The sequence below is a fragment of the Penicillium alfredii genome (assembly GCF_028826965.1).
Source record: "Penicillium alfredii strain IBT 34128 chromosome Unknown utg000005l_segment0_segment0, whole genome shotgun sequence".
Taxonomy (NCBI): domain Eukaryota; kingdom Fungi; phylum Ascomycota; class Eurotiomycetes; order Eurotiales; family Aspergillaceae; genus Penicillium; species Penicillium alfredii.
In genome coordinates, this window is record NW_026622702.1 from 2,498,405 (window position 1) to 2,518,752 (window position 20,348).

Here is a 20,348-nt window from a genome sequence, read left to right on the forward strand (position 1 = left end):
TTCGGGGGATGTGTATGTGTGTGTGTGCATGTGTGGGTGATTGGAGAATATCTTTTTTTCGGGACTTTTTGAGGATACATGCATAGAGGCGATAGGTGGATTTTCCGTTCCCCTGGATTAATATCATCGATTCCAATCATACTATATATGGATTTTGTCTTGAGTTGGGCTTACCTACATCAAGGCCGGGCATGCTAATCGGCTGAAGTACGACCAGATCTACGTGAGAAGGGCAACACTTCACCCGCTGATCTCAAGTAGTCATAGCATGCTGCGGATTTTGGAGTGTTCAAAAAAGTTACTCTTTACCTCTCACCGAGTCGATTGATATCCGTTTACATCTAAATTTCTCGTTGTGGTGACCGCCATGGCGAAAAAGAATCGAAAAAGGGGTCGTCCGACACCTGGCCGGAATCTCCCACCGACCACGGCGTCGATATCATCGGCCATTCGAAAGAACTTCATTCGAATGACGAAGCAGTCTAAGAAAGCTGCTGAGGAGAGGAGCCCCCTACTAGCTCAGAGATTATTAATCGATTATCTTGACGCTATATCATCCCTCACTGCTCGGACTTCTTGATCTCCTTTCTTCCTTCGACAACTGTTGATATCACACTCTCCCGTCAGCTCATGGGGAGTAACTTTGCAATGAACGCTCTAAGAACGTCTATTCCTCGTTTTTCTGCCCTTCTTCGCAAGAAACCTTTTTCCCATGCCTTCCCCCGGACCACCTTTACCGCCTGGTATACTCGTGGATGAAGAGACCTCGCCCGTATACGATTCCAAGTACTTCTACCCAGCAAAGCCTGGGGAGATACTCGCCGATCGTTACGAAAACATAGTCAAGGTTGGCTGGGGTGTGTCTTGCACGGTATGGCTCGCTCGTGATTTGCAAAGGTGGCCTTCAATAATTTCTGTTCAATTCAAAGTTCTCTCTGTCTAACAAAAATATAGGCGTATTGAAGAGCAAGAGAGCGTTGTGGCGCTGAAAGTCGCTAATAAAAACGCGACTTCCGCTGGCCATGAGCGCGTGATTGAAGAGCATATTTCCACGGCAGACCCATCACATCGCGGTCGCTCACTTATCCGAACATTCCTGGACTCTTTCGAAGTTAAAGGCCCAGAAGGTTCTCATTCTTGTCTTGTGTATCCGCCTATGAGAGAGCCATTGTCGATGTATCAACGACGCTTTGATGATAGCAAGATGCCACTACCCCTTATTAAAACATACATTCGTGCTCTTCTTATGGGGCTTGATTATCTTCACGAAGAATGCAGGGTAGTTCATACGGGTGAGTTCATCTTCGGCCTTACTCTTCGCTGGTGATACTAAGTCTAGGTGGCTACTTAGATCTAAAGCTTGAAAACATCATGGTTTCATTCGAGGACCCAACCGTGCTTGCTGATTTCATGGATTTTCAGCTTGAAAACCCGATGGCTTTCAAGATTGATTCGACGGGACGACCGGTGTATCAGTCTCGCAATGACTTCGGACCACTTAAAAGCCTGAGAAGTATACCGCAGCTTGTTGACTTTGGCGTGGCAACCAGACTCGAGGAAAACGACGACTGGGGCGTGTGGCCCATCCAGCCAGACCACTATCGAGCGCCAGAGGTGATACTGGGGAATGGATGGCAAATGCCTACGGACATTTGGAATTTTGGTGTTCTGGTGTGTCCTGTTATCTCTTCAAAGTTGTTGCATCCAACTAATACTAGACCAGTTGTGGGATATGATCGAAGGCAAAGAGCTATTTCAGCATATCCATGATCAACAAGGTCGCTACGATGCCAAACTACATATCGCCGAAATGATAGCCTTATTTGGTCCTCCCCCTCCGGAGATTATGCAAAGGTATCAATATATGCGAGCGTACGTGTGGCCGGAACCCGTCAGACGAGAGGACGGCAGAGTATGCGAGACCGCGGAGGAGTACTTCTGTGGGCCGTTCTTTGACAATAATGGTATTATTACTATGTGCTTCTTATCTCGGATGGATTATTCTCAGACTCACGAAACATATTAGGTCGCTTTCTCAATGAAGACGTGATTCCTGACCGGAAACTAGACGATACGGTTTCTTTTCTTGAGGGAGAGGAGAGGGAATCGTTTCTGGATCTCGTCAAGGGAATGCTTGTCTGGCATCCAGATATGAGGAAAAAGGCAAGCGAACTGGCAGGGCATCCTTTTCTTCAACCAAAAGCAAACACCTGATTTCTTTGGGCATTTGCCATGGTCTCTTGAGAGTGTCAAGCAATAGCTGATTTGAGAACAATGCAAGACTGAAGCTGGATTTCGGATTGCCATAAGTCAATTTGACAATTTGTGCCCACCATAGAAGAACAGAACGGAACAAAAAAGTCACAGTGCCACAATACCACCCGCGGACATGTCAACATCACTGTCATCTCACCTACTGCCTGTTCACTCCATCGGATCCTCATTGACCATTTCATGGGCCAGTACATGCTGCGGAAGATCCTCGAACCCCAGCCCAGCATCGTAAGCCTTATAAACGGCCTCGGTGATCTCCTCGGGCGTGGCATAGTTCACGGGGAACAAATGCCCGTCAATGCCCACGAGATCCGGCTTCACTGGGACAGGCGGGTAGTCCTTCATCTGCTGGCGAGCCAGCTCCATTGCCTGTTCACGAGGTCCTCCATTGCCTCCTCCTCCGTTACCTCCGCCGTTACCTCCCCCATTACCTCCTCCATTCCCTCCATTCCCGCCTCCCCTAAACGGACACCCCCGACAAGAAAACCAAAATGCCCCGGGAAGATCACTCCCCCGTGCCGCACACGCATACTCCCCCCACGAAACATCCGTCACCAGCCCACAATTCTCGCGGCCGCGCGCATTGCATGCGAGTCCGAGCCCCGACGACGGCAGCCGCCGGAACTCGCTGGACTCGAAGCTGGGTCGCTGGTTCGGGTTGCCGGCGCTGCGGTCGCAGCAGGTGTTCTCGTTGGCGTCGGTGCATTGCTCGAAGCGGCCTTGGCAGTTGCGCCGCTCGTAGTTGCGGATTAAGACTGAGGGGACTACGGTTGGGAATGTGAGGAGGAGGGTTATGAGGAGGAAGAGGAAGAGGGGGAAGACTTTGGGGTTATGGGAGGGCATTTTGTTTTTTTTGTCAATATTATTGTTGGTGTGTGTTCATATAATGAGTGGAGTTAAGACAAGGCATTGATATGGTTGTTGCCGGGTTGTATGGGTTCGCTCTGTTCTGCTCTCTGTCCTACTGCACTCGAGTCCACAGACTTCTTGTCAGGTCTCACGGTTGTTTCTGTTAAGTAATTGTAGGACTCGGGGTGTTTACCCTGCTCATACAAGTAGGTACCTGGCATCTCACAAAGGTGCAATGTTAGTCTCCTAGCCAAGAATAGATCTGGGGTGCAGAAAAGTCGAGATCATCTCTCAAAGATAGAGCTACTGTCTGTGTGGCTTGCCAGGCTAGTTCACAGTAGCGAGATGTAGTAAATGGTCGCACATCCACCCTAGCGGAGCAATGGCGTATGGCGAGTCTATGGCTTTGTCGGGTTCTTGCAGGATAGTCACACATGAGCGCCGGGATCAAGTGTTGGCTGTCGACATCGAGAATACTCTAAACAGATACGCACACAACTAGACATCAAATAGAGGGTATCTATATACAGTGGACAGAGAGCCTGCTCAACGAGGACCAAAATCAAAAGCGCCAAACAAACCCAAGACTAGATCAAAAGCCAGGAATCAAATTGCCCAAAACATGCAAAAATACATCCTCGTAGTGGCCATCCAAATGGGACATGTTCATCAAATTCATATCATTACAAGTATTTAATGGGTCGTCTGGCCGTCAGGAGCCGCAGTACCGTCAGGAGCCGGAGCGCCATCCGCAGCCGAAGCACCGTCTGCAGCACCGTCCGCTGAAGGTGTAGATGGTGCGCTCTGTTTCTCGCGCACCCAAGGCAAGAGATTAGGCAGGTGTTCCTGAACAGATGCGAAACGGGTGCGTGCGGTGGGCGCGGTGATGTCGTCGGTCCAGGGGATGCCGCCCTGTCCGCGGTTCTCTGCCCACGCTTTCTTCTCGCGGCGCAGGTCACTTTGAACCCACGGAATGGTGATTAAGGCCCAGATACCGGCCCAGGCGAAGGGAAGGGACCAGCCCAGCTGTACAAGTGATGTCAGTGTGATTGTAGATTATTGTGGACAGTATTCCATGTCCTCGACTCACAGTATAGGCGACCGGTTGCGAGACCGTGAAGATGATAGCGGTAATGGCGGCTGCGCAGACAATCGAGCCCCCACTCCAGAAGCAGTTCATTTCGAAGAGCATCCGCCGGAAGTAGGGGCTGGACAGATAGCGTGTCCGGAGCGCGTATCGGTACATTTGACCTCCGCCTCCATCCACGGCCACCACATCCTCGATTAACGCGTACAGTGCGGTCGGCATGACGGACCCCTTTGGGGTAGACGAGATTCGGAACGGGGCCTTGTAGCCTAGCATCCGGAAGATATCGAGGGAGAGGTAAACGGCGCCGAAATAGAACATGACGGTGGGGAGAACCATGGCAACGAGACGCACTAGGTGAAGAATGTCAGCAAGAGTGGCGAAGAGACAAGAGCATGCATCGATTCTAACCATGTGGTTCTTTAGGAACCGTTCCCCTGCACTCCGATTAGCATATGCCCCTCAGTGTCTCAGGTATCCGAGGTAGTCTCCAACTTACGCGATAAGCTCGGCGGCCAGAATCAGCCAGACAATGGTGAAATTGATTTGGAAGAAATCCAGCTGAAGGATATCATCAGCAAATACCTCCATCGTATCATATCACAGGCATGTCCTACCCATGATTTCCGAGCATTTAAGGGCCGGGCACGCGAGTTCTTGCGGAAGAGATTGTAGAGTCGGTAAAAATATTCAAACACCGAGATTCCTCCCAAGGTCGCGGTGACAATCGAAAACACTGGACAGATGCCCGATCAGCGATAGTTCTCCTGCAACTTATCCCTAGCAAACGTACCCAAATTGTGTGAGAGATCCGTGGCGTACCATAGCGCCCAGTACAGAGCTATGGGTTGACCCAAGGTATCGACGACGAAGAGGATCCAGAAAAAGGCGATCGCCTTCTTCCGCGTGTGTAACGAGTAAGGGAGCGGAGGAGGCTCGGGGGGCGCAATCACGGCACCGTCTTCCATCAGCGTGGCAATGGTGGACGGACCACGACTGACGGGAGGGAGGGTGGTTTTTTTTTTTTTTTTTTTTTTGAGGAATCGTGCGTGGTTGCTTCGTAGGATATACAGGCGAGGAATTAGGACATGATGAGGATGAAAAGATGATTCTGAATAATCAGAATCAACGGGGGAAAATTAGAAAAGAAGAAGAAAAGACCCAAAAAACAAGGAGTCGATTCTAAGAAAAAGAAAACTTGACCGGAAACGACGGAGCCCGGGTACATCCGTTGCCATACTCAGTAAGGTGCGGTGCGAAGTACCTGACGTAAGGCGCCCGTGATGTCATGAACACAGCCATTGTCTTTGGCCATTTGGACGTTTTACACATTTTCTCAGCGAACAGTCCTTCAGGGCATTCCATGGATTGCTCGATTTGTTCGATTTTGGCCAGATCCCGGCTCATCCGGATGATCATGCCCCGAGATAATACGGATCCAATATGGTTCTGATCAAGCTGCAGATCCAGCTGCAAAACCGGACTTCGGGCTCAGAGACCTGGAAACCCGACTCGGACGCTGATCCCATCCAAACAATCTCGCCGATCGCTCCGGTCAAGGTGAACCTTATGCTACATGCGCCGCCAATTTTATGAACGTTCATAAAACACCAAGTTGGTTGACCATGCTGCTTTCATTGATTCTTTCTAATTGACCATCGAGGGCAGAATGTCCTATCTGACACTTATGAGAGTATCCCAGTTTTGAAGGGATTACCTCCGCATCGTAACCACCACTTGAAATCCCTTGGTTTCTTCTTCTCCTCGCTCTGGTCTCTATGGAGTCTCAGGTCAATTCCATATGCCGAATGCACCCCCATTTTAGACCGCCAAACCAGAGTACCGACAGAATTGTCGATAGAACTCTAGTGTCAAACGCTGATCCTCTCCGCAGAGAACTTGGGAAAGAAGTTGCCGCATTGGGGGATTCCATCGGTCTCCCAACGCCTTGGTCAGAATCTGGTAGACAGTGTGTCGGTCCAAGTCTACCAGGAGTCGTCCTGAATTCGTCTGCTCCTCGTCGATCAAGAATTCCCCCGATCTCGTCTGTCGCACCTGAATCAGGACTTTCCACAGTTTCTGGAGATAAGAGTCTCGGTTCATGCGCTCTGGTTCCGCCATCGCCAGATATGTCATCCCCGCAGAAAAGACCTCTGCTTTCCAATCATCATATTGAGGAAGTAACCTGATGGGCTCTGACGAGTCACGTATGCCGTTAACACAAGGCCAGAGGGGAATCAATGACGGAGCAAGAATCTTACTGGGAGCGACATAGCCAGGCGTGCCCGTATAGGTGACTTGATTAATACGCCCAACCTTGATGGCCCGATCAAAATCGATGATTTGCATATGCCCGTCATTGGTGACCATCACATTCCCAGGTTTCAAATCACGATGAACTATACCCGCAGCATGAATGTCTCGGAGTCCTCTCAAGATCTCCCAATACGCCGTATTGAGGTTGAACCTGTACCCCATGTCCAATAATTTTTGTAGCTCTGCTCTCACTTGAGGCATCACTTGGAACGATTCCCCAGAGCCTCTGGAGTCTGGCAAAAAGAAATACTCCCGAATTTGGATGACATGCGGGCTCCGGATCTCCCGTGCTAGAAACGCAGTTTCAACACCATCCGCCCCCTTGGATCGCTTGATGGCTACCTGTTCCCTCTGAGGCCGGAAATGAGCATGCTTTGGATTATCCAAGTACCGGATCATACCTGCCCAGACTGATCCATCGGCTCCCCTTCCCAAAAGACGCTGTAGCGCCACATACCCTAATCGAGTACCGCATTGTGAATATGTGTATGCCGAATGTGTACCTCGGGGCGTTGTAACTCGGGTTCCCACAGGAAAGGAATCATCGGGAATTGGGAACCCGATTAGTCTTGGTCGTCTTGCCAGGAAATCTTGGAAGATTGGCCAGTCATTGAAGAAGGCTGGGAAGTTTTGGGGGGGGGGGCTCGTGGGACAATTGTATGAGCTGACTCGGACGGTAAACTTCCAATGGGAGGAATGCCAATTTCTTGGGATACCGGCAAGGAGTGGATAAAGGAAATTAAGAGGAAGTGTATCCCCAAAAAAGAAGAAATCTCGGGTTCAAGTTTTGCATGTCGAAGGTTAGCCCAGACAGGAGTGGTGTTTGGGGGGTAATCCTAGCGTTCTATTGAAGTAGTCGCAATTCGTCCCGGTCTAGTATTAGACTACCATCTCAAGACGGAAAAATTTCTTCTAATCAATTCAAAGTGGCTATTTGGCAGAATACATAGCGTAGGGCACACAGCCAGGAAATTTTGGGACCGCCCTGGCTGTAAACCAAGGAATGGACTCGAATCTATAGGATACACCTAAGATCAATATAGGAAAGTGAGCGGACGCAGACCCATTCACATATTTTTAGATCCATCCATAGATGGATACACAGTAGCAGACACCCGTAGTGTGTTCCTACCTGTGTTCCTATTCCTGGGCCTTGCAATTTTAGTTTTCAACCTTGCGCCTATTCCTTCAGCCTGATCTCTGGTATCCATGGGGAATGACCATAGCCATCTATTTACTCTGCATAGCCAAGCTGCAAAAGTTTTTGTCTGATATCGATTGTCTTTTTTACACTCTCCACCTATTTGATACTTCTAGATACGTCATCATGGAACGAAAAATTTTGAATTTAAGACTGAGTCTTTTTGAATCTTATTCAAGATTTTCCAGACTACCTACACAATAAAAAGGAAAACCCCTAATCACCTCACAAAGTATGTAAAAGGTTATAGACATTTTCCCTACACACTATGTGAGTAACGACATCGCCGCACAAGAAAAATAGCCATATAGGAGTCATACGATAATTTTATACCGCTTGAAAGGCCCTGTAATCTTTTGGGTGGTCAAGAACACCAAGGAAGATTGCATAGGTTACTGTTTACTTGTCTCTCTTACCTAGGTAGGAAGCATACAGAGGCCTGATAAAATAGGCACCAAATATCATATATCACATGACAAATGACCCAAGAATTTGGGTGACGCGAGTTCGAACCTCAGTTTTCGCTTCTGAAAATTCTTTCTCTCAATCATTTCCCACCTTCACCATCAACCCCCGGGCAACCCCCTTTTTAATTGTCTGAAGCTATGATCTAGCCATGGCACCAAGCTTGCAGGAGCTGATTGATTTCCTGCTGGACGAGGTTGCGCTCTGTGGGAACCAAGGTGTGTATAGTCTCTGACACCAAGACCCACTTTTCTGTTGTCCATGTATATCCACCGCCATGTATTTCACCCAGCACGAATGCCTGCATGCCAGTCGAAGAAAAGTTGGGATTTTCTGGTGATGATTCGTTACTTCAGCACTGCATTTTGCATTAGTGGCGTGGCAGGATCCACCCTGTTGATCTACACCCTTGACGCCACATCCTTCGTCATTGTTTCTTTTGGTCATCGAGCACAGGAGAACTAACCAACTTCTAGGCGCGACACCGACTGATGTACTCAAGGCCATCGGAGGGTTTTACCACAAAGCCTCTGAGGATGCCCAACGACATCAGGCTGTTGACGACCGCTTCAAAGCAAAGGTCTGGTCCTGGTTGGCGAGAAACCCTGAAGTATCAGTGGGCAAGAACAAGGAGTGGAATCATCTCAGCCTGGAAGAGGTGATCCAGCTTGAACCCCAGTCTAGCGAAGCTGGTGGTATTGTCCTCAAGACAGAGCCGTCCGAAGATCACAGCCAAAACAACGACTCCCTTGCAACATCTGCCTCCCAAGTTCGGGTTTTCGTTTCCAAGGAACGAACGTGGTATGCAGTCACTGGCCACGAGCCGGATGATACCAAAGTGGTGCCACTTGAGTTTGTGTTGTTGTCTATCATCGCCTCGCACAAATCAAATGGCATTGCGCAAACGGACCTCGTGAAGCTCAGCGGCCAAGACAAGCGATCTGTCCCCAGACGGACCGATTACCTGCAGCAGAAGGGGTACATCGAGAAACGTGCGATTCAAGTCAAGGCGGCACGGACCAGTCTGTGCACCCTTCGGCGGTTCGTGCGTCCGACTACCGGCAAACCGACCGAACAAAAATCCCAAGAAGCGGCTCAGGCAATGGATCTTGAAGCGTTTGTCAAAAGACTGTTCGAGATTCTCCAAGAGTTTCGCCTCATCACTCGCAATGATCTCAAAAGGATTCTGGGCTTCGATGACGCATGGCGGTGGAGGATCTTGTCGCGTGCTCTTCGCAAGTTCGAGCGCATCGGGGTATTGAAGCGTGTGCGGGCCAAGTCCCAGTATGAAAAACTTCATCCTTGCGTGATGCTTCTCCGAGATCCAACCACCAAAGACCTGGAGCTGTTTCATGAATACAATGGAGACATCTTGGACAAGTACGGAGCAGACGATCGTGCTGAGCTCGACGAAGACATGGAGCTGGATGTTGCGGGGAAGGGAGAACCATCTGGTGTAGACGAGGACGCCATCGATCTACAGAAAGATGAACAGGTTGAGGATGTTGCTCGAATCATACCGTCTTGGACCCCTGATCGCACTCTCAACAATCAGATCTTCGATATTGTGCAGAGAACGGGAACTGCAGGAATCACCAACCATGTGAGTTTTCTCTGTTCACCATAAGAGGATACCCACTAATAATGCAGAACATCAACCGAATTTGCTTCGGAAGTTTCTTTCGCCGGCCCACAGAGAGTCTCTTGCATCGCTTGGTCGACTGCTGGCAGGTATCCCAGCCCCCGCATCTTCGCCACCTGGCTATCGTCCGGGATACAGCAATCGAGAGGACGGTGATTTATTATGTTCACTACACGGCGAATGATTTTGCGAAGCTAGTTGAAGCTGGCGAGGCATCTTGGGAGGCTGTTGAATTTTCCGGCAAAAAGAAAAAGGCGAATGATTTCACGATTCCACCCGTGGACGCAATTGCCCAACTCGATGAATATGGATTTCCACAGACAGCTCACTTCCCAAAAATCCTGAAAGGTGGAAATGCTACTCTTCTTGAAGGCATCATGGCCCGGAAGCCGGCAGACTATGTGCTTTCCACTAGCGACCCCTTGGTGAACCAACTTGAGAACGGTGCTTACGGTATGTTTGATCATTTCCATTTGTAACACGAAGATTCTGGCAAAATTGAGGCCGTCCGTTCTCTAACATATGGCCACAGTGATTCAATCTGGCCCGGGGAAGCTTCCGCCTGGGGGTGTACAACGATTCCAAGCCTCTTTTCGCCACAAGGGACGTCCTAAGGGATCTGTTAACCGATCAAGCCGGTTGCGATTGGAGAAGTCCCAAAAGACTCCGGACGTGGATGGCAATGATAACGTCGTGGAAGAGTCTGTTCCAGTATTACCACTTACTAGGAGAGCCAACAACAAGTACGATAGCCTGAAGGGTCTGTCTAAGAAGGAGAAGCTTGAGGCGCTCGGTCTAGACGAAACATGGACAGAATACAACGTGTTGCTAATGGACCGCCCGACACCTGGTGTCTATGTCACTCCCCGAGGGCGAAGAAGACCCGTAGGGAAAAGACAGGGTCGTCCGAGGCAGAGCCGGATTGCGGTTTTCAGGTCGCCCAAATTAACATCACTCCCTTGGTTCGTGAAGGACACGGATGAATCCGACAATGAACCAGCGGGTATGGCAAAGGGGGCCACTCCAACTTCCCGTGCACCGGATAGTACTGCTCATGATGCTACACCATCAGCCATCAGTCTCGAGGAACGCCTTCCTCATGGAACCATCGAAGAGACTCAAGTTACAACCAAAAAACCGAGTAGAGCCAAACGAAACCAGGCTGCTCAGGATTCTCCAGAATTACTTACCTCTTTCTCGAGAACCAATCGGTCAGAAACACCGAGTGGAAGGCCTTCGAAACAACGTCGCCTTCATAATTCTCGAAAAGACAATGACCCATCGGTTTTGGCACCCACCGAGGAGACACCGCCAGAACAGACGGTGCTAGGAAGACCGGAAGATGTGAATATCGCAACTGTGCCCAAAAGAATGCCTAAAAGTTCTGCTGTTCACCGGCTGGAAGGCGAAGAAAACCAGGCAACTCCATCTAAGCGACGGCGTCTTGGGTCTTCAGAACAAACCGAAATCCGAGATTCCTCGCCTGTGCCGAGAACACCAGTCGCTAGAGAGTCGTCCGTACAGCTTACATCCTTTGTCGCTCGTGAAACACCGAAAACTGTGGATGGGCAGCAGTCAGAAACCCCAAAGCTGCTAGTCGAGAAAGGAGGCTCCATTGGCGTGCTTCGAAGGAAGATCGTCATGGAGATTGTGGAAAAGGCTGGTGGAGCCTATCCGACAGGATCTGCTCTTTGGAATCCTTTCACGACTGCATGGCTCAAGATGAATTACAAAGAAAAGCCAGACATGCGGACGATCAAATCCACGGTCAAGAGCCTGGTGGATACCGGTCGATTGCGACAGCTGACATTCAGCGGTAAAGACAGCAAAGGCGTGATGGTGACGAAGACTGTTTTGACGAAGCCCGATATGTCCCCGGATGATCCTCTGGTCAAAGAGATGCAAGACAAAACCTTGGCCAGTGACCCTCGTGACCCACGGCCTTTCTTCTCGCCTCATGTCCCAATGGATCCAGAACTTTCGAGAAGTGGAGCTCGACCTTACATCCACAAATTCGCGCTGCCAGTCGAGCCTGGCGCCGTCGTCAAGTTGCAACGGAAGCCTGCTGCTATTCTAGCCGAGGAGGAGAGGACGAGGCGAAGGATCCACAAACGGCTGGTTAAAAACATGGAGCAGGAAGCAGGAGCTCATGAAGGTGCTGGGCCAGGGTACGGACCCAAGCGGCTCATGAAGATCCAGCGACGACCGATGCAAGATTCTTCGGCAAATGCTCAGACATCGATATCTCGGCCGCACGCCGTCGGGGAACCCGGCAGAAAGCGCGGGCCTTACAAGCCTCGGGAGTCGGGTGGAATCAAGCGACTTGTCAAGACCATGTCCAGCATTCGGGCATATGCCATGTTGATGAACCCGGAGCAAAAATACCATGCGAGTACTGGAACGTTTTCCACTGACTACAGATCTGCAACAGTTCGCAAGCCAAGACAGGTTGCAGAAATGCCGGCAGCCAACGTGGTAGAAATTGCCAACCAGCTAGCCCAGCTGATTCACCTTGCACCGCCTCCCGGAAGGACTAAGGCTACCTCCGATCAGAGTTTCTTTTCGGCGGTTGACGAAATCCTTGGATGGGAAGTTGAACATCAAGATTTCTTTCAGGCGAACCTTAAAGGCTTGCCGTTTGTTAACCAAACCTTCCATGGTGAATTCCACACAGAGCCCATCCAAGGTGATATTCGGTTTGAGAACGATGAGCTGGCCCCGGCTGCGTTACCACCGCGGTCTCCCATGGCAACTCGCAAAAGGGCAGCTTTCCTCGCCCCAGCACCACTGCGGCAAACTGTGAAACAGCCGATTCAAGAGCGTCGCTTGGCGAAGGTGGATGGTGCCCCCATTGTCGATAAAGGAATCTCGCCAGCAGCCCGGCGACTAGCACGTCGACAGCGACATACGCGTCCATTGCCCGAAGATATGGCGCGCAAGCTCATGCTTGCTATAGTTGCGGTTCGAGTTCTTGCAGGAGGCACGGAGGGCAGAGTGATTGACTGGGGTCTTGTGGCTCTGGCTTTCCCAGATCACGATCCGAAGCTCATTGACGACCGGGCGCGGCATGTCCTGAGTAAATCCCGCCTGCAAATCATGAAGATGCTGCGGGATTTCCAGGAGCGATTCATTGATGCCTATGCCAAAGACGAGGTTCCCCCGATTGACTATGGGAACTTGGTCAGCTATGACTGGCCCGGCGTGGTCGAATGGGCCAACACCGAACTGGATGCTTCTGTGTCCGAGAAACTCCCAGATCTGCCAGCTACCCGGGAGCAGTTTGACAGCGTCTTTGAGCTACGGGAAGAGTCCATGAATGATGATCTGTGGCAGATCAATCCGGGCACTACCGTCAACCAGAAACGCAGACATATGGCCGAGGTTCCATTTGCCGTCCTCGTGGACGAAAAGCCCAGCGTTCCTAGTCGTCGAAAGACAGAGCTTGCGCGGTTGGATGTCACCAAGACGTGGGTACGTGCCAACATTGTGGCCCCGGAAGAAACCTATCGACCGGCAGAAGCCAAGCAGACGCTGGAGCGGTTCGGCGAGTCGCTCATCACCAGCGCCACGCAGTCATTGCTGACCGAGCGTGTGATCGGCATGGGCAATCGCGGCCGTATTGCCCCCGGCCGCAATTACGATATCACGGATCACTTCCTCCAAATCTTGACACGGAAACGTACCATCGACAGCACGCAGCTGCGGTGCGCAGCGCATTTCAAAACCACCATCCTCGACCCCCAGCTACAGCGCACCGGCGTCTTTTCCGTGCAATATCACGCCGATGACGGCCACATTCTCGCCCTGGTCAACCTCGCAACCACAGGGCGTATCACCATGCGGCCGTGCGACCCCCCGCGTGACCGATTCGGTCTCACCGAGGGCGGCTACCTGACGCGCCAGATCGATAAAACCCGGCTGCATTTCGCCATCGAAGTCCGTCCCCATGCCAGCTATGTGTACGGCAATCCGGTGGCCGATCGCGCTGCCACTGTAACCCGACCATTGCCTCCGCTGCCGCAGGTTGCGGGCTTCCCGCCCAAGATCCCGCTGTGGTTCGACATCCATGGTGCCTTGGTGCCGCGGCTCTGGGAGATGATTGTGGGCTCTGTCTTGGGGTGTCTGGCCATGCGGCAGGGCGCCAGTGCCGAGATTGTCTCGGGCATGATCAAGCCTACCATGGGCGCGTGGGAGACCTTGCTACTGCTGGAGTGGCTGGCCGAGGTGGGCGTCGTGCGCTGCTGCTACGGGAGCGGCGAGCAGGCTGGGTGGGTTCTGTTGGAATGGTGGTGGATGGTTCTACCGTAACATCCATGTAGTATTTCTCTGTTGATGCAGCCCTTGTATTGATAGTTTCTGGGTGATGGACTCAGAATGCATTTATTATCTTCTTCACCCCGTCCAATATGAGATATGTAAGATGTGAGATGTGTGCGAGGTATCAAGTAAAAGTAGATATCCAAATAAGCCCCGTAGCTCCCAGACGCCATACAAAATGAAACGCCAAACCCGGCTGCAGATAGACAAGATGTTGTAAAACAAGAGATAATCACAGGTCGTCGACGTTGACCACGCGCCGTAGCACCAGCAACACCAGAGCAATAAAGACGCCGATGATGGCGCGGTCCAGCCAGACGCCGTCGGACGGCGCTTGCGAGGGAGGACGAGTACTTTGAGAGGTTGATACCGATGGAGCGGACGCTGTAGCAGGTGCTGTAGTGGGTGTCGGGGCTGGCGTAGCTGGAGCAGGTACCGCAGAGGGAGCTGGCTGGTCCTGGACCTCGACCTGGTCTTTCGAGGAAGCATCCGTCGCAGAAGAGTGTGTCTTCTCCGTAGTCTCAGCGTCCTTTCTTTCATCCTGCTGATTCCCTGGGACACTCTGTTCCTCCTCTGGTTTCTTCGCATCATCTGCACCTCCACCACCACCAGGACCAGGACCAGGACCAGCAAAGAGCTCCACACCATCCTCCGCCTCATCCACCTCAACCCCCTTTTCACGACAAACAGCCCACCACTCCCGCATAGCAACCTGATTCTCAACGCGACACTCGCGACAAGCCCAACCCCTTGACAAGCGCGCATACTCCACGCGAACCGCATCACTCCCCTCCATCCCACCAACCTGCCCCTTCGCCTCGGACCCCATAATCTCCGACCGGATCGCCAGCAACGCCGTGCGCACCCCCCACGCCGGCTGCCACGTCTCCTCGTGGTGGCCCGAGATGCTCAGACAGATCTCGCGGTTGACCTCGAACCGGCCCGACGGCGTCAGGAACCGGAATGACGGCGGCCGCAGCGGGTAGGTCCCCGGGAACGTGATGCGGCCGTGGTATAGCCCACCGCGGTAGGGAGAGGGGGCGGGCGGCCCCGCCAGGGTGAAGTGCCAGTCGTGCAGGTTGCTGTCGGAGATGGGCGCGGCTGTGAAGTATGGGCTTGGGTTTTTGTGGAGGTCTGTGGATTCTTTGAGGAGGCGGCGGGTTGAGGGGGAGGTCATTTTTCTGGCTTTTCTCTCTTCTCTCTTCTGCTTCTTATTTTTGTTCGTCCTTTTCCTTGCTGCTTCTGTCTTTGCCTGTTGTCGGTTTGTGGCTGGTTGAGTGAGGGGAAAGTTGGAGAGGCCAAGTGGAGCCATTGATAAAGACCGCATCAACTGGACGCGTGGCCGCTACGGCCTTTATTATGGCTCAAAAATAGAACAAGATCCTCAGGAATCTGTACGTCTTCCTTTGCTAGGTATCTAGCTAGCTAGGTATTCTCCATCCGCCTCATACACATACAAAGAATATACCCACGCCCAAAACACCGATGATGCAATGCAAGCCCTTAGTCCCAGTCGCGCCACTCATCCGTCTCCCGTCTCGGGCGTGCAGCCTCTGGATCTAGCAGCCCGTTCCCATCGCCATAATCTTCATAGTCGCTGTCACCTGGTCGCGGGCGGGGCGACGCAGGCGCAAGAGTCTGCATCGACACACTAGTCGGGGGCCGCTCAGGCGTGCGACTACGAGCTGGCACCCAGGCAGGCGGACCGGCGCCCGCGCTGCCCGCCCAGCTCCGGTTGGTGTCGGCGTTGCGCTGGTACAAATCGCGGTAGTACTCTTGCTCGGCGCTGGTGTCTTGCTCGCGGCGGGCCCGCGCGCGGTCGCGCGCCTCCAGGAAACGCTGGCTGGGTTCCCAGCGCCAGCCGTCGCCGGTGGTCGTACGGACGGGGAGGGCCCAAAGGAGAGCGCGGTCACCAAACAAATGGAGTAGGTTGCGTCGCCACCCCAGATCGAATGCGCTTGGCATTTTCTCGCTGTCCTGTTCGTTGAGGTACTCCTGGTATCGCTCTCGTTCGCGTTGCCGCTCCATATCGGCGTAGGACCGTGACAGGGCTTGTTGTGCGGGTGTGAGATGGTTTTCGACTCCCGGAGGATTAGATGCGGGGGGAAGAGACCCAGGTGGGTAGGGCGCTGGCGTATAGGGTGCAGGCGAGAGTCGTTCTTCGCCCTCCTCGGCACGGGTTACGCCCGGGATGGCGTTGGCATGGGCGTCGATAATCTGATTTCCGTAGCCCTGTAGCCGATGACTGAAGCTTTCGTTGGGATCTGATGCATAGTCGTGGTTGGGCGGGCCCGACTCGAAATGCTGCCGGTCCAGGGCCTTGCGCAGCGGCGACACATAGCGGGTCTTCTCAAGACATTCAATAGTGGTGGTGCCGCGCGCCGCTAAGCTGATATGCCAGGCCGTGAACCCGGTCAGCACCAGCCCAATAATACCCGACAGGACCGACAGCAGCACCACATTCACTGGCAAAACCGTCTCCATGTACCCCGTATCATTGAACACCTCGGTCCAGACCCAGACCGAGGAGGCGGCGAAGCAGACCCAGCAAAACAGTGAGGTGTAGATCAAAAATAGCAAAAACGCCTTGTAGTTGTACAGCCCGACGCAGGTTGCCAGCCAGGGGCAGTGGTGGTCCATCTTCAGGACGCATCGCTTGCAGGTCGAGCAGTGGTGCGCACGGTCGGGTTTGGGACACTGGCACTTTTTGCAATACCGCGAGCCCCCTGTAGAGCTGACCGTGTAGGATGTAAACTCGGGGTGTTCGGTGACGGGCAGCGCGCTGTACTCGTGGTGGTTGTTGCCCCGACGGGTGGTCAACGGTGACCCGGGGTCAGTGAACACGGCGACGCTATACGACGCATTTAGAAGGCCATAGAAGAGAAGACCCAGGGCCGAACTGGGGAAACCTGCAATCCCCATCCGAGGTCAGTCAATCCGAGTCGAGAAAGGTTCATCGCACGCAATCGAGGGGGGCGGGGGGGATAGGGTATATTTTTCGGCATACCGATCCATGCACTCCGAGATGGCTTGAATCCAATGCTGGCTTCGACATACACCGCCCAGGTGGTGAGGCCATAGACGAAAGCGAGGGGGAAGCAGCTGGCAGCGGCGCAGCAGTAGCGCTCACAGCGAAGCGCCCAGGCCCGAGAGCGCCTTTTCGGCCACGAAGGCGACGTTGGGGGAGAGGAGGCCAAAGTGGCCATGGCAGATGGAAGACACGAGTGGAGAGAGGTACATGAGAGTCAGGAGTAGGCCCTCATGGTTGACAAGAGCGAAGTCACGATCTAAGAGCTTGCGCAAGTCACATACCGTAACTTACGCTGCTCCGCCTCCGCTCCGCCACAGCCAAACGCAATGCAATTTTTCGACACCTGAGGCATAGTCTGTTTATTCTAGTTTCTCACTATATTCTGTTGCTACAGTATACAGGAGCTAAGGAAAACTACATATGCCGACTCTTTTGAAGAGCAGCGGTTCTTGGATGTGGTTTATTTGTGAATGTTGCAAAGTCCGATCTATAGATGCCTGACTAGATCGTAGACCACTGTCGGACTAGATAAGCAGGTTTTGGTCTCGAATATTGGAGTTCCAGGAAATCAATGTGTTATATCTAGATCAATCGACACATGCATTCATGGGGCAGAAACCCAAGCGAGGTATTTACGATGCAAATGGCTTGTAAACTTGCTCAACGCCAAGGGGTATGAACATCACAAAAAGAGAAAAGAAATCGTATCTACTGGACCGTCTGCACCTTTTGCTCATCACACCATTCGCGAACCGGCTAATTTGAGATTCAGTCAGCATATACCTAGCATTGGCGGGGCCAGAAGAACTTACCAGGCAACTCAGCCGGTAGCACCAGGAGCAGTTGGACTTGGGGTATTTGTAGAAGTCGACAATCAACACAATGAATCCAACAGTCACCGCAACGAGCGCTCCTGCGCGGACAAGCCACCAAGCCCACCAGAGCGGCTTCCGGCCCTTGAAGAAGTTAAACGGGCTCTTCGAACCACTGCGACTGCCATCCGAGGATGCAAGGCCTCCCTTCCCTTTCAAAAAGTTCTTGAAAGAGGTCGTCTTCTGCTCAGGGCCGGCCTGACCAGCTCCACCGCTCATTGCCACGTACGGCTGGCGCGCGAGGCCAATTCGCTCACGCAAGGCGTTGGGGGACCGCATAACAGACAGGCCGATAGCCAAGCCCATGACAAACCCGCCAATATGCGAGAAGTTGTCCAGTCCCGGCAGGAGACCCAGTACAAAGGAAATGCCGACACCCAGCACCATAACCACCAGTTCCACGACCGGGGACTCGCGCTGGGGCCAATCGTACAGGAGATCCAGCAGGTAGAGAGCAAAAATGCCGAAGATCGCACCGGAGCAGCCGTTACTTGGCTGGAGCTGCGCCGCATAGTTTCCTCCGAGCACAAACCCGAAAATGCCGCTGGCCAGGTACGTCAAGGTATACCGCCAAAAGCCAACAGTCCGCTCCATATCCGCACCCATGGTCATCTGCACCAGCAAATTGAAACCGATGTGAATAAACCCACCATGCAAAAACATGGGGATGATGAACCGGTACCACTGGTTGGGCGCGGGGTTATCTTTCAAGGATCCTCCGGGGTGAGGATTGGGCACGCCGCCAAAACTGCATAGCTCTGATAGCGAACACTCAAAAATATTCGTAGTGGCATTGGGACAGGGCCAGACGGTGGGTTTCTGGGCATCCTGAGCCCCCTCGATGTTCTTCATGCAGGGAGCATATCGCGATCCCATAGAGATCTGGACCATCGGCGAAGGGCCGATCATGGGGTTGAACTGGGGTTTTGTTTCGATTGCCGACCCCGTTAACTGGGCTGAAGAGCGAGAAAAGGTTAGTTTGCTGAGACGATTCGAACAATCTCTGCGTGCAAGAAAAAAAACGTACCACTTTTCACCAGTTCCACGATGAACACCACAATTTGTATGACCGTCAAGGTATAGGTCACCCAGGCAGGCTTCTTGCGGAAAAAGCCCTTCTTCGCTCGGGGTGCACGCTGGCGGCGATCCTCGGCGGCCCCTGGAGATGGCGGATACTGCGTTTGCTGATACATCCAGTCCGGGTTATGGCCTTGTGTCTGCGCCTTGAGGGGAATATTCTCTGCGTATGGGTCATTGTCCCCTACGCGCCCGGTCGTTTGGTATGCGCCCGTGTCAGAGGCGAAGGACTGCTGGCTATGGCGAGAGTGGTAAGGGGCGGACGGGTCATCGTGGTTAGACGGGTAACTGGAATAGCCATATCCAGGCACTGGTGGCAGTGGTTGGTCCATTCTCCCCGGCGTCGCCTGATCATAGCTCGGCGGTTGGGGGGTATTGTGATGGTAGTAATCGTTGGTGGCCATGGTGGCCGAGGTTCAAGATGGGGTGCGGTAAACACGGGGGAAAGTCAAGTGAGGCTCGGAGCTTTGCAGAGATGTTGACACTAGATAATCCCGACAAAAGAAGAATAAGAAGGAAAGAAAAACAAATGCCGAGAGGAAGAGTCAAAAAAGCGCAAGAAATCAGAGTGGATGAAAGATGAAAGATGAAAGAACAAGGCAGTCACATTACCCGCTATTTTTGGATCGTCATGGCGCGGGCTCTTCTGTTGCGCGTCTGTTCCACTTGGCGCCTCGTTCGTCTCGCTTTCTCTTATTACTTTTTGATGTTTCTCAGAGTCTTTCTGAGTACTACACAAATACTCATTTCGAATACAATGACCGCAAAATCAGGGAAACTCATTATGAAAGCGCTCTCTACTTGAGGGTATTCAGATGATCGCTGTTGTACGCCCAACGCCTGGCGATAATCCCGGATGCCCGATGTATAGAATGACAGACACTTGGGCCACGTCATGCAGGCAGGCTTGGGTGGAAATTTGACATTGATTATTATGCTGGATAACAATAGAATCCACGAGCATGTACATCTTGCGAGCCCAGGCCTCCGAACCAGACCGGACCCAGCAAAACAGAAACCCCCAGGAATCTCCACCGGGTCAAATGCACCGAGTCCGCATGTGAGGATCAAGTGTCTTTTCGTGGTGCTCGTATTCATATCGTCGACCGCCAGGGGGGGGCGCAGTGCGCGTCATTACAAGGTTCTTCCAGAGAGACTGGGTCGCAATAGAACGAGTGTATAGGTTCCCTCCCAACGCCGAAGTGCACATCCAAAAT

At 52.5% G+C, this 20,348-nt stretch overlaps 8 protein-coding genes across 8 annotated transcripts; 2 read left to right on the top strand and 6 right to left on the bottom strand.

Moving 5' to 3' along the window:
• Positions 1–712: 712 nt before the first annotated feature.
• NUU61_004350 (uncharacterized protein) lies at positions 713–2,214 on the top strand (the record flags this gene model as incomplete). Its single annotated transcript, XM_056654932.1, has 5 exons — positions 713–897; positions 955–1,292; positions 1,352–1,671; positions 1,724–1,964; positions 2,027–2,214. 5 exons carry the CDS (start codon positions 713–715, stop codon positions 2,212–2,214), a joined length of 1,272 nt encoding a protein of 423 aa, XP_056512959.1.
• Positions 2,215–2,424: 210 nt separating this feature from the next.
• NUU61_004351 (uncharacterized protein) lies at positions 2,425–3,117 on the bottom strand (the record flags this gene model as incomplete). The annotated part of the gene is made up of 1 exon (XM_056654933.1): positions 2,425–3,117. The coding sequence occupies one exon, from the start codon at positions 3,115–3,117 to the stop codon at positions 2,425–2,427; it is 693 nt and encodes a 230-aa protein (XP_056512960.1).
• A 699-nt stretch (positions 3,118–3,816) lies between these two features.
• Positions 3,817–5,178, bottom strand: NUU61_004352 (uncharacterized protein; the record flags this gene model as incomplete). The annotated part of the gene is made up of 6 exons (XM_056654934.1): positions 3,817–4,149; positions 4,214–4,563; positions 4,622–4,647; positions 4,710–4,771; positions 4,828–4,946; positions 5,004–5,178. 6 exons carry the CDS (start codon positions 5,176–5,178, stop codon positions 3,817–3,819), a joined length of 1,065 nt encoding a protein of 354 aa, XP_056512961.1.
• Positions 5,179–6,031: 853 nt separating this feature from the next.
• Positions 6,032–7,001, bottom strand: NUU61_004353 (kinase-like protein; the record flags this gene model as incomplete). The annotated part of the gene is made up of 2 exons (XM_056654935.1): positions 6,032–6,877; positions 6,984–7,001. 2 exons carry the CDS (start codon positions 6,999–7,001, stop codon positions 6,032–6,034), a joined length of 864 nt encoding a protein of 287 aa, XP_056512962.1.
• Positions 7,002–8,343: 1,342 nt separating this feature from the next.
• NUU61_004354 (uncharacterized protein) lies at positions 8,344–14,142 on the top strand (the record flags this gene model as incomplete). Its single annotated transcript, XM_056654936.1, has 4 exons — positions 8,344–8,410; positions 8,669–9,795; positions 9,843–10,287; positions 10,367–14,142. 4 exons carry the CDS (start codon positions 8,344–8,346, stop codon positions 14,140–14,142), a joined length of 5,415 nt encoding a protein of 1,804 aa, XP_056512963.1.
• Positions 14,143–14,383: 241 nt separating this feature from the next.
• NUU61_004355 (ubiquitin-conjugating enzyme E2) lies at positions 14,384–15,328 on the bottom strand (the record flags this gene model as incomplete). The annotated part of the gene is made up of 1 exon (XM_056654937.1): positions 14,384–15,328. One exon carries the CDS (start codon positions 15,326–15,328, stop codon positions 14,384–14,386), a length of 945 nt encoding a protein of 314 aa, XP_056512964.1.
• Positions 15,329–15,654: 326 nt separating this feature from the next.
• NUU61_004356 (DHHC family palmitoyltransferase) lies at positions 15,655–17,357 on the bottom strand (the record flags this gene model as incomplete). Its single annotated transcript, XM_056654938.1, has 2 exons — positions 15,655–17,060; positions 17,159–17,357. The coding sequence occupies 2 exons, from the start codon at positions 17,355–17,357 to the stop codon at positions 15,655–15,657; spliced, it is 1,605 nt and encodes a 534-aa protein (XP_056512965.1).
• A 533-nt stretch (positions 17,358–17,890) lies between these two features.
• NUU61_004357 (rhomboid family membrane protein) lies at positions 17,891–19,535 on the bottom strand (the record flags this gene model as incomplete). The annotated part of the gene is made up of 3 exons (XM_056654939.1): positions 17,891–17,938; positions 17,995–19,010; positions 19,082–19,535. The coding sequence occupies 3 exons, from the start codon at positions 19,533–19,535 to the stop codon at positions 17,891–17,893; spliced, it is 1,518 nt and encodes a 505-aa protein (XP_056512966.1).
• Positions 19,536–20,348: the final 813 nt, after the last annotated feature.